The 13,407-nt window shown below is 37.4% G+C and overlaps 1 protein-coding gene across 1 annotated transcript in view; it reads right to left on the bottom strand.

The window, feature by feature from the left end:
• Positions 1 to 13,407, bottom strand: part of kcnh1a (potassium voltage-gated channel, subfamily H (eag-related), member 1a) — a 71,204-nt gene that overhangs the window by 41,865 nt on the left and 15,932 nt on the right. Inside the window, exons 3-6 of the mRNA XM_028006522.1 lie at positions 9,761 to 9,867; positions 8,432 to 8,560; positions 7,437 to 7,555; positions 6,946 to 7,338 (exon numbers count right to left, since the gene is read on the bottom strand). Coding sequence (XP_027862323.1) covers positions 6,946 to 7,338; positions 7,437 to 7,555; positions 8,432 to 8,560; positions 9,761 to 9,867 — 748 coding nt within the window. The remainder of the gene's footprint in view (positions 1 to 6,945; positions 7,339 to 7,436; positions 7,556 to 8,431; positions 8,561 to 9,760; positions 9,868 to 13,407) is intronic.

Below are 13,407 nucleotides of genomic sequence, written 5' to 3'. Positions count from 1 at the left end.
TAAATATCTTTATTTCTTTTCAGAGGTTTCCATATTTTTTGCAAACAGACTTTAAACAAAATCAGTTTAAACAGTTTTTAAATTAGCTATTTTATTTGCACTAAATTAAGAATCTGCACTATTTTCATGAGCACTGGTTTTTTTTTTAAATTTTGTATATTTGAAATTACTTTTCAGTCTCTTTTTCAGTATCTCTTTTTGTTACTTTTGCTTAGTTTTCCACGTGTTTATGTGCTTCCATTGTCTGGCACTTTGCTACTGGTACACCTGAACTGCTGCAGTAAAGGACAAAAAATAAACTTGATACTACTCTGTAAAAGAGTAATTGGATTTCATAATGAACAACAAATCATAGTAAAGCTCATAAGTAAATAAGATACACTTTGATAGACCAACTGCTAAGCTCTATATGCTGCTTAGTATCAGCAGTTTTTTTTTTCTCTGATGGCATTTCCACCCACAAAGCGATGCCATCTCTTTTTCTGGTGCTATTCGCTTCACTTGTCATGAAGTGCAAACGTTAGGGTCTCAGAAAGTGTGTCTTTTTCAATTCATTAGGCCCCTCTGTGCCTTGTTTATCTTACGAGTTCTGTTTTATTTCAGCAGTCTGCCATTGGATTTTATATCTGGAGTTTTTCCTACACTTTTCTGTCCCTGTGATTATATTTATTGTTTCCACCTGTGTCTCATCAGCCCCTGCTGAGATTCAAACTGCTTTGAACTTATGACTTGCTTATTTATTGTCGATTTTCTGGTATTTGGCCTTTTGCAGCCTTCAGCCTGCTGTACTTCCTTGCTGGAGAAAGTTTTATTGGTCTTTTATTTCCTATTGACGTTTGACCTCTCGCTACTTATCACATCATATTAAATATAAATTACCTTACGAAACTATTGACATACCTTTAACTTTCTCACATGTTATCACTTTACAACCACAACTTCAATTTATTATATAGATATTTTATGTGACAGACCAACACAATGTATAGTTGTGAAGCAGAAGGAAAATAACATCTGGTTTTCAAATCTTTTTGGTGTGCATTTGTATTCAGACCCTTTAACTTTTGTACTCCTAAACAGAATTCAGTGCAACCAATGGCCTTCAGTTTAATTAATAAACAGAGTTGATTGGTAATACAATACTAACTCAGTTGCTCTGGTCTAGGTTTGTCATGAAGATCAATAAACACACCAGTCAAATCAGGTGCTAATCTATCAACACACGTTTGTTCATTTAAACTGACAAACATGGACCATCAGAATTAATCAGAGAAGCAGGGAAGAGGCCTGTGGTAACTCTGGAGGAGTTGTAGAAATCTAATGCTCAGGTGAGACAATCTCTTGACAGAACAACTATTAGTTCTGAACTTCACAAATCTGGTCTTTATGCAAGCATGGCATAAAAAAAACAGTAAGAGTCTCGTTGAACTCATCTAATGAGGGCAGCAAGCATGTGGAAGATGGTGCTTTTAGTCAGATGAGAAGAAAAATTAACTTCTTGGTTTCCATTCAAAATGACCCTTGTGGCAGAAAACACATTTTTACACATCACTCTGAAATCATCCTGCTGTGAAGATGCTTTATTCAGCAGGAACATGGATGCTGATCAGAGTTGATAGGAAGATGGATAGCAGGCTAATCCTGAAAGAAAACCTGGCTGCCAAAGCACTTGATGCAGCCTCAGAAGCCTAAACACACACACACGCGTTATGGTTATCGCATGGTTCGGACTGAACTTGAGCACTTTTGCAAAAACATAAATAAATACAGGTAAAATTCTCTAGACTGGGGGTGTTGTGGTGGCGTAGGGGATAGCGCGACCTGCATTTGGAGACCTTGAGTCCTCAACACGGCCGTTACGGGTTCAATTCCCGGACCCAGCGACATTTGTCGCATGCCTTCCCCCTTTCCTGTCAGCCTACTTTCATATAAGGGACACTAGAGCCCACAAAAGACCCCCTGGAGGGGAGAAAAAATAAATAAATTCTCCAGACTGCGAAGTAGATCCATAGTTGTAAATGCATTGAAAGTATTGACTTGTGGAACTGAATCCAAATGCAATATTGTTAAACAAAATGCAGAAGACGCATCATTTTTCTTCAGCTTCACAAATATGCACTATTTTTGTTTTATTCTGTCAACTAAAACCCAAATGGAATACATTAAAGTTTGTAGTTAGGTTCAACCCTGTGAGGCAGGAAGGAAAGAAAAGCCTTCAGATGACTTTCAACACTGTTTCACAAAACTGTGGTCTGAAGTAACATCTGCAACTTTAATACTGGAATGAGTAAAATTAATTACTATAGCTTTGTCATAAGTAATCCAAAATTGCTGATACAAAGACTTATTCCCATAGCTCTTATAATGCAATTAAAAACTAAACTTGACATAAAAAAAAGAGAAAGTCTTGTGACTCGACTGGCTTTGACAGCCATTAATAGGATGCAGCCAAGCTCAGGTTTGCCACAAATTGTGCAACGTATGCCATTACTGAAGCCTACTGAAGAAGTTTATCCAAACTGTTTGTTAAGTATGCATGAGTGAAGTAAAAACCCAAAACTGTGCATTATCGTATTCTAATCAAACTGAAGCCTACTTGGGTGACAGCTCGGTGGTTCCAATTCTTCCCATCACGTTCCATGCATGAACACAGGCAGAAGAGGAAGAGGGTGACGCCATGCAAACAGAATGTGAAGGGGGCGGTGGGATGAAAAAGAAGAAACAAAAGCGAGGAACATGAGAAAGAATACTTAATTACTGATAAGCAACAAATAAATACACAGACAAAAAAAAGAAATCCAACAATCAAAAATGAAACTGATCAAAGTGCACAGTGTGACGAAGGCATGTGCAGAACAAGAATAACTTAGAAACCTCCATGAATAACTTTAATCATCACCCACCCTTTCTTTAATGGAGACCTGCTGGGGAGGAACAGCCATCAAAGTTATTCATGCCAGTCATTAGGCCTGCAGCAGCAGCACGACCGCCTTCAGCCAATATAAAACTTACTGGATTCACTGAGTTGTTGAAGGCAGAAAGTGGGAGGAAAATCTTAGATATGTGTTTCTTAGCACACCTCTCAGTTAAACTGTAAAAAAAAAAACATGGAGAACCAAAAGTCTTAAACTTTTTACATCTTTAAAATCCAATTTTGTATATTAAAACCCAGTGAATCAGTATTTTTATGAAATTCAGGCAAATAATTAAAGAAAAACATAACATTTTCTTTTCTAATATTTATGGAGTCAGCACAGGTTTCAAAACCTTCCTAAAAACATTTAATATTCTGTCCAGAAATGTTCAAATGTTTATTCCTTTCACTGATTTATTTTCTCACTCTTTAGGTCAATTTCCTGTCTTATTGCCTTTGTTGCCAATTTGGTGACTTTTTCTTTATTTAATTTTCTTGGTTTTAATTATACATTCAATAATCTTAAAGAAAATCTAACAATCTGCATAGAAATGTCACAAAATTATATTTATTTGACTTAATTTCAGAGACTAAAACATGAAGTTACTTTTGTTATTTCAACATTGTTCTTTTACACTAAAAGCAACGGGAAGCAGTTTTAATCAAAGTTTCCAAATTAGCTGCCTTAATTATATCACATAACCATTGCTCAGATTTTTTTTGACAACTTCATTTGTAATACTATTAAAACTTTTGCTTTTCTCAGCGAATCAAAAAAGTTACAATAACCCCAAACAGCATCTTCTGAAGCCATAAAAGTGCTCTCGCTTTTCCTCTGAACATTTCTGCCACACTTGAACTTGTCAGCATTTCGAATGCTGCAGCCCCAAATGATCCCAAAAGGACCAAAATGCTGGACTTGCAGAAACAGATCAATGCGGTCTGTCCACACCCGAGGCCCTGTTTTAAAGATTTAGTGCCGATTTCCACGTTACCTCAGACTCCGTGAGCAACCTTATAGTCCCCAAGAGCTGAAACCCAGAGCTCGACTCTGTCCGACACACGGAGACATTAAATGCTATTGCAGCAGTTCACACTGACACAATAACACACATGAACGATGGAACCGTGACACGTTTAAGAACTTTGAGGGACACAAGCACACAATGGTCCACAATGAAAAGTGACAAATGTTACACCGCAGAGCTGCGTCTAATCAATGTGAATTGAATTAAACGTAGGCAATGCATCTCCTTCTGGACTACTGTTAAACCACCGCCATTTTCATCTGTCCAATAGGTTTTCCAAACTGATATTCTTCAATCGTTCTCCTGGCTCCATGAAGGGGGTTTAAACTATTTATTTTATCTTCTTCACTGACATCAAATGATACAAACAGAAAGAGTGGTGTGCAAAAAAATTATCTTTTATTGCAGTAGGATAAGTATAATTGTTTCAAACAAAGTGAAAATGACTGGTGCCCGTTAACAATTCCCAGCGTCTAGGAACTTTTCATTAGTAATCGCTGTCTTCACGGTTTCCTGGGGTATAAATATGACGTGACACGGAAATACTTGCGCTAAATCAAAGAAGATTACTAAAAACAGAATTAGGTTTTAGTAGGGAATTGAAATTTGAGAATGTGGTTGATCAGTTAAATAGTAATGAAGGGAAGGAGAAGACTGTTCGTTTTTTGAAAAATACTGGGCTCATTGGGAGAATTTGAGGAATAAGTAGTAGGGTCCAACAGATGGCAGTAGTGCAACAATAATGGATGCAAGCTGCCGTTAAAATCTAAAGAAGAAGAAGAATCTTTGCACTAAAGCTGTTCTTCAAAATAAAAGAATCAATATGTGTTGACTTATTGGGAATGATTAAAAGTATTCGAAACAATAGCAGTCCAACATCACAAATGAGTTCAATCTCCAATTTTGGTAGCAAATCAGAAGTAACTAGTGGAGTAATAAAAAACTCTACAGCTAGATGTTAGCAACAGCTAGCTGATGCTAAGTCAATGTGAGAGAATCATTATAAGCAAGGTGCAGACAGGACGCTTAAAATAACAGTATGTTCAGTGACGTGGTTCATTCTGTGGAAAAGCAGGTGTCAAACAGGTGGCTCTTATTTAAGCCAACTTTATGTATAAGCACAGATGACCACGTGTCATAGAAACGCATTAAAACACAAACACAAGATGACACACAGAATATGTTAGAAAGCAACTTGAACAATAAAAATCAGCAGTGTCATGTCTGTTGATGGGTGAAGGTGGCCAGTGCTGTACATGTTCGCTATAGAGAATTCCCCTCTGCAAATCGGTGTAAAATGGGTCATTGCAGGCCTGAACCAGAAGAACCGAGCACTTTCATAAGCAATCGATTGGCCGGGGGAAAATATACGTGTAGGTAATGATGAGTTTCTCAGCCTAAATGTTCTCAGATGCTGTAAGATGGAAAGCAAAACAAAAAAGCGGTAGAAGAAAACCGAAAACTACACTACACTTTGAATGGATTTAAGGATACCCAGGATGCCAGAGAGAAACAGTTGGTTATGCAACTCAAAATTAGCTCAGTGATTCAAGGGGAAGTTAAATTGTCAAGCATTTTTTAGATTATATTAAAATAAATGTTTTCTATTTACAAACAAAATAAAAATAAAATAATCAGACAGAGTCTTTCCCGACTGTCTGCAGAGGGATATAAATTTAGATAAATATTTCATTCTGTTTTTCCTGGGAACAGGATGTGCACTGCGTAGTATTCCTAATGCATTTGTACGTAAGGGAATAAAAAGTATTATACAGATTTTGCTCTCTGCTGACTTTTTTAAAACACACTGGTATTGTATTGAACCCAACTGTTTCTGGCTGCTCATCTGATCTTTCACTTATAGTCAGAGAAATCATTAAAATGATCAATGATGCTGTGGGCCTGTTTCTCTTCCAGACCCAGGGATTTTCATCAGAGTGCACGAGGTCGTGAATTCTTTGCAGTAGATAACCCAGCAGCCTCCACCAAAAAAAAAAAAACAACAAATAATGCATCATTAGATTTGACCAAATAAACAGATCTCCTTTATCAAACACAAAATCAGCCTCCTTTCCAGATGTGAATCAAAAATGAAATGTGTGGAGTGAGCTAAAGCAAAAACCCAGTACTCTTGATGATTGAGATTTTGCAAAGAACGCTCAAATTTTCCTTGTTTTCTCTGTAAAACACCATAAATGTTGAGTTAACGCTTTCCTAAAGACATTAGGGATGCTGTCGACGTGTACGGGACAAAGCATTCTTTTAAAAAAAGAAAAGAAAGTCTGTGTTAAATTATGCTACTACGATAAAAGATCAATTCAATCCTAAGGCTTTGCTCTAAAAAGCGTTGCCTATAATTCTGGAGAGTGATATAAACTTTATGGGACTCTTTTCTCCAAGAGAAAAATGGGATAATAAAAAAAAGGAGCCAGATATTCAGAAACCCCCTCATTCACTATACCTGAAATAAATCATAAAAATAGCATATGGAGCTAAAACTGTAGAGCTCAGCACTACTACAATAAAAAAAAAGAGGGGAAGCCTTTAAACTACATTATCCAGTGAGTCAGTCCTCGTCAGCTTGTCAAAAGGCGTTAATGGTTTTTGGGTTTCAGTGTCGCAGAGCTCTGGAGTGCACCCTAGTTTAACAAAGAAATGCCACTTTGCCAATTAAAATGTGCCAATTATCTCAACATCCTGTGATGGCTCTTCAGCAAACACTCATCCCCATGGAAAAAACATTTAGGTAATTCATAAATGAGCATGCTCTTCGTTCTGACATCGCTTCAACCAATCAAAAGTGTCCAAACTGAATGGTTCTAATGTAAATTGACGATTAAACGTGACCTAATACGGAATTACAAAGTTAAAAATCTGTCAATTTAAGCATTTAAATTGACGGTATCCTTTTGAGAACAGCAGCTTTTCCGCTAGGACGACCGAATGAGCCGCCTGACGAACTCGGCCTTTGAGCGGCGCCTCTTCGGGCGGCGGCGGACTCACCTCGTCCACATTCTCGAAGGCATTGATGACATCATAGGGCAGGCAGGAGAGCAGGTCGATCACGAACCAGGTCTTCAGGTAGTTCATGCGGATCAGCTTGGGGTCCGAGATGACCTCGCCAGCGGGCCCCACGAAGGTGGTGTGAAAGTTCAAGACGATGTCCACCAGGAAGATGACGTCCACGATGCTGTCCACCACCAGCCAGGCCACGTTGTTCTGCTTCGTCTTGAAGGAGACGTTGTAGGGCACCATGATGGCCGTGTAAAAGGTGAGGATGAGGATGACCCAGTCCCATGTGGTCTTAAAGAGGCAGTAGTGCAGGATGATGTGAGGAGGGGTCTTGGGGGTCTCCTGTTTGTACTGAGGTAGGATGTCAGAGCCAAGCTGCAGCACCTGCAGGGCGCAACGGGGAAGACGTTGGAGAAAAATACACACATTTGTCCCTCTTGGCTGACAATATGTGCTGCACCTCAGGGTTGAACCGGTCTTACCTCAGCGAGGCGGGAATGCTTATGGACATTCTCTCCTTTATGAACTGTAGGTTGTAGCTGCTGTAAGACTCCCCTGCTGCTTGTTAGCGCTCGAGTCAATCGGGCAAACTTCCCCCAACCTGGAGTTTGCACAAACAGATCTTAGGTACTGCATGTTTCCAAGAACATGTATTTAAGTCCTAGGAGTCCTTGCTTTGAAAAGCCTCTCTTTCTACTGCAGAAATCCTACTCACCAATAATCGGTACAAAGCATTAGTAGCTTCTATTTTCCCCATTTTCACGTCCAGGCAACAGATCCCTGTCCGTCTCCAGGCTACGCAGAAGATGTTTTGCTAACCTTTAAAGCTTTTTATATTCCTTGCCACAATCTTATTTAGCATATTATTTTCATTAACATTACCAGTCCTCTAGGAGGTCTGCGTCTTTTACAGTTTCCCCCTGATGTTTTGAGATTATTACTAAAAGCGAACGGTGATTTGGCCTCTCTGGAGGCTGCACCAAATTTCTAGTGCAGTTTACAGATCCACATTCAAGCTACATACACTCTAATCGCTTCAAACTTTCTCTTTTAGGGTTCAATTTGAGTACATCTATTTATCTTATCATATTTTATGTACTCCTTTTCATTTTCTGTTTTATATTTCACTGTCTTTGTAAAATCTTAGGCACCAATTATAGCAGTTTTACGTCTTTCGGAATATAATAAGCTATCAGGACAGCATGGAAAACTTGCTTTGCTAGCCAGTAGTTAAATATTAAAACTTTAAAACCAAGAGAAACGTCACGTCAGTGAGAGAGAGAGAGAATAGCCAAAGTGAAATTGTGTTTTTATTAACGTTCAAAAGCAAATATGAAGCTGACAGTTTAAATTTCAGGTATTTCGTGTTAGTAATGTTTTGTTATAAATGTTAATGTGTTGTTTTGTTGTTGTTTTTGTTTTTGCTTAAGTCATTCTGAAGTTGACTGCTGAACAAATGTGAACTGTTGGGACTAACCTTTGGAGGAATCGTCCTCAATGGGCTGCTTGAAGGCCGTGATGTCGCTGAACGTACAGAGGAACAGAACCACTTTCTCTTGCTCGTTTCGAATGGGAGCAATCTTCACAAAAAACCAAACCGGCGTCCCTGGAGACACAGAACACAAGTTTAGCTGCGTCATCTGCTTTCTTTAGGAGGAAATAGCCTTTTTACTAATAAGGAAATTCACACAAGTTGTTGAACGAGTGTAAAAAAAAAAAATATATCATTATAATAATCTATAATTCAAAGTTCATTAAAGTTTTGAATCAAATTTTCTAAAGATTACGTACAACATCTGTTTCTAATTGTAATCCACGAGATTCAAGTCACAATTTTTCAAATTTTTTATTTTTTTTTACTTTAAAAATGAAAAGACATTTCAAAATCAAACTATTTGCGTTTACATCAAGCTAATTTAAAATAATAAAATCAAGGCAATTATTTATAGATGAAGAGTAGAGTGGTTGAATCATCACGGTAAACAAGTCTGGTTTGATCAACTTATAGAAACTTAAATTTTTATCTTCAAAGACAAATTCTGAAAATTTATATCTACTTAATACTCCTTTTTCTTCTCATAATTATCCAGACTTAGGAAACACTTAAAAAAAAGTATTTTTAATAGTCTTGGGTTTAATTCATTTCAATCAAATTGTTAAATTAGCCATGAAAAATGTTTCTCTTCAAATAAGTGACATCAGATCTGCACAAGTTAAACCATTAAGTAAGACATAGACGGATTGTGAAGTTTTTGTGATAGTTTTGTCAAATCAAAGGGGGAAAAAAAGTTAATAAAACAACAAACCTGGGAGAAGACACTTTGGTTCATTCAGGAAATATTTTTAAAATAGTTTAAACTAATCTAAGTCAACTTATTCCAGAGATTTCTTAATTGTAAAATAAATCCATGTAATTTTGCTAGTATTTCAAATTTATATTAAGAAATATTTATTATCTGGTTTTATATGAAAGCAATAAAAAAAAACCTTAAACGACTATTTTCATTCATCACAGTTTTACAATGGGCCTCTGGTAGCCTTTGTATCACAGTTTTATCCATTACATAATAGGGACTGTAATATTGTATCAGTCCACACCTGCATGTTGAAACAAACAGAACCATATTCTCCTCTGGAAGGTTTTTCAGTTCCAGTCTGGCTCTTAAGCCAATTAGCACATTTCTACAGACGCCGAAATGTTCTGGGCTGCCTTTGAACTTCGGCTCCAAGCTCCGAGCGCATTTGCATTGCAAAGGAGAGGAGACTCTCGTTCCTCTCTTCCTTCGCATTCGCCACCGCTACTTACTGTTCTTCTTGTACATCAGGATTTCAAATGAGTTCATCTCATAATTCTCAAACGTTAGTCGGACTTTTTCCGTCGTGTCCTTGTCGGTGAGCTCCCCGTACATAAAGCTGAAGAGAGGAGAGAGGAAGGGGAGGGGAAATGTGTACATTCAATGGACACCTCTATGAAGATTGCTGAGCAAAGCTAAATTTATGACTGCATCTAAGAAGCTTTATTTTGTTTGTTTGTTTGTATGTCAGTTTGGAAAAAGGATGTGAGGGGATGCGCTATTTTTTTTCTTCTTTTTTTTTTTTGTTTTCTCTTTGTCCACAAATGACAAAATGCAGATCAGGTTCCTAATCAGCTCTGCTGTCAATTCCAGACAAGCGCCACCTTCAAGCTGCCAAATTTGCCCTCATCAATTCCAAATGAGCAGCTGCTTCTGCCGTCATTATTGTTGTAAACTCTCTGGAGACACTCCGCTAACTGTGAAATGTCTCTGCATCATGCAAAATACGCCACATTTTCTGTTGTCATGGGCTATTACTGAAAGCTACTAGTTTCAGTGTGTTTGCATATTTTTCCCCCCTATTTGTCAGCTAACCATAAACACCAAAAAGTTTAAAAGTTAAAGGTCACTTAGAGCCAGTTTTCAGGCTTGCCCTCCAGGCTTAAAGCTGGAACAAATGTTTCAATCTTTTACAATAAACACATTTTTATTAAATGAAATCTTGTTACATATTGGTTTTATCTTTTATTTTGGCTGGTTGTTTTGTTTTTTTTAATATGATAAAATAGGCCAGTACATATAATGTAGTTTGAGTCACTTTGTGTTTATAAAAAAGTCATTCAGTGAGTCTTAAAATAATTTTTTAGTTATGTTTTCTTTCAAACCTTTGCACAGCCTGGCACAGGACAGGTGGTGAAGGGAAACCAGAAATCAGGAAAGTCCCTTCACTCTGTTTAGTAAAACCATATCAAGTAGAGTCTGTGCAGCAGATTGATTGCACATCTGTTGGAATATGACATGCTGTATCAAATTTGTAATTTCTCTGTCGCTGAAGAAAAACGACACTTCTGATTTTTGCAATGATTTATTCGGGAGAATATTAATTGTGAGAGTGAGAATTGGTCAAACTGTTTCACTTCTCTACGCGTGAACTCATCACACTACTAATCTGCTAATCTGAGAGAACAGATTCTTCTATTTGTATTTCAACACCTGCTGCTGGAAACCTTGAAGCTAAAAAGAAAGTAAAAATCATTAATGCACTGTGTAGTGAAATCTTCCAGCTATCAGTTTGTAAATTAAGCAACTGAAACAAATTAAATAATCAATCAAACAATCAGAAGGCTACATGCACTCATAATCAATATTAATGTCTACTTAAATCTGGGCTTAACACGATGTTTTGAACTATTATTTTCCAAGAGTGGAACAATGTTTGGAAGAACATTTTGAGGAGGCAAGAGGACGTTTTCAAATTTAGCAAAACGATCAATTGTCAAGCATGGTGGTGACGGTATCATGCTAAGAGTGTGTTTTGTTAATAGTTGCAGTCCCTATGTATTCAACAGCTGGTTGATTAAAAAATGTATACAGCTTAGTGTTCCAACAGGACAATGTTGTGAAAACACTTGAAAACCCGTTTAAAAGTTGAAAAAAAGATTCAAAATAAAGCCAGAAGACCAATTCATTTAAATGAGCTTCTGATTAGTGGAGCTCTCAATTATCCAGCCAGAACTCTCCCAGAACCTTGATGGCAGCAGAAAACGTACATTTTCTTTGCGACTTCCAAAAGTAACTGGGCGTGAAAACGTGGAACCGCTTTTACTTTCGCTGCGTCGGAATCCACTTGCTTTGTCAATAAGTTCAAGCCAAGACAACAGACCGTCTTTCAAATCCCGACGTCTAGGCCAAGGTGTCGAAAAAACTGAAATGTCTTGCAAACCAAACAGCAGACAATTTTAATACAACCGCCAGAGTTTGAAGGTAGGAAACCAAAGCGGTTGCCTGTTACATCTGCAGTCTAGACTCGATTTATATATAGACACAAACCCACTGAAATGTGCCATGAAACAATAAAAAGGTAAGCCATCCGTGATGTCTAATTGGTAAAACGAGTCTCTTGAATAGGAGTTTAACCTAAAGATTGTCTTCAGCCACGCTCCAGAGGGATTCATCTCACTTCATGTGTTACTGCTGCCTTAAGCAGCGGTTTCCAGCATGATCTAAATATATCTTGTTATGAAATACAAAAGGAGGCCCGTATCTAATAAGACAGTTCTGACGCTTTCCGAGTAGCGCTTGATGTAATAACGCTGATTAATGTCGCCCCTTTCTCGTTCTGTCTTTTGTTCGCCGGAAGGAGAGCGACTTTCTTCAAAGACAAACAATATTGCATAATAATTTCTGAAACGACTTCCTTGTCATGTGTGGAAATTCCCAAAGGTCTGCCACAGTGTTTACAAGATCCAGCACGGGTAAAAAAAATCATTTAAAAAAACATCACGGATACACAGGAAGATCAGTTAAGATGGAAATAGCCTCTTTGATCTCAACACATCTCCAGCACATAGGGAGTTAGGTTTTGGACTCAGGGAGGAGGAGTATACATTTAATGTTTTTGCATCGCGCTCAAAAACATCCAAGAGCCACAATGAGTGAATATTTCATGTTCCGCACAACGAGGCTCAAAAAGATGGCTTCAGACAGAAGCTAAAAAGGACTCAAAGTCCATGTGATGATTAAAGCCAGGGGAAAATGTTTGAAGAGAAATGAAAGCAAAAAGTGAAACTTTCTGAAGGACTGTTTATTAAAAACTAATTAAAGGTTGGAAATTCTACAAATTATGCATACCATTCCAAATCTACCTCTAAAGAGTTTTATTTGGAGGATTAGTGCTCAAAACTTCGCAAAGGCATGTGAAGCCGAAGGAAAAGAGAAGATAAAGGACGCACAATCCGGTTGCAAACAACATAGCTAATATAACTGTGTATGACACTATAATGGCTTCTTATAGTGTGTGTAAATGTCTAGTTTTGAAGAGAACAATAAAATGTGTCTCTTAGTCTCATTATTCTGAAAATAAGCCAACGGGTGCACTTTTTTCACTTCTGATACCGATACAGACATCTGAAGTTTAGCATCGTCCGATACCAATCCAATTGCTGAATTGACTTAAAACTTTTCTTTTGAAAAAAAAAAACAGACATAAATATACTGAATTACAAATTTAGTTGATAATTCCACACTTTTACAGGCACACTAAAATATACCAATAGCTTCAGAAGCTGCATGTGAAAACAAGGCAACTTTCATTTGTTCAGTCACTGCAGTTACGAGTAGAACAGCCAATATCAAATAAATAATAAAGAAACTGAAACTGACAAAACAACAGGCTAACTATCTTGGTCAAACATGTAAAAAATAAATTGCAATAAAGCCTTCTTTCAAATAGTTCAGCAAGTGCAATTAGGAATTCTCAATATATTGTAAATTAAATAAAGCATTTGGAGCACAAAACATAGACTTCGACTGAATTCATTCGCCATTATGTTTCGGGCACATTTTCTCCGATACCCGATCTAGAATTGTTTTCAATATCGGGACCAATACAGATATTAATGTGGCATTATTGGTAACCACAACAGACAATGTAAATATC

Source organism: Xiphophorus couchianus, chromosome 22 (genome assembly GCF_001444195.1).
Source record: "Xiphophorus couchianus chromosome 22, X_couchianus-1.0, whole genome shotgun sequence".
NCBI lineage: Eukaryota > Metazoa > Chordata > Actinopteri > Cyprinodontiformes > Poeciliidae > Xiphophorus > Xiphophorus couchianus.
The sequence above is the reverse complement of the archived record's forward strand: the minus strand, read 5'-3'. Positions and strand labels throughout refer to the sequence as shown.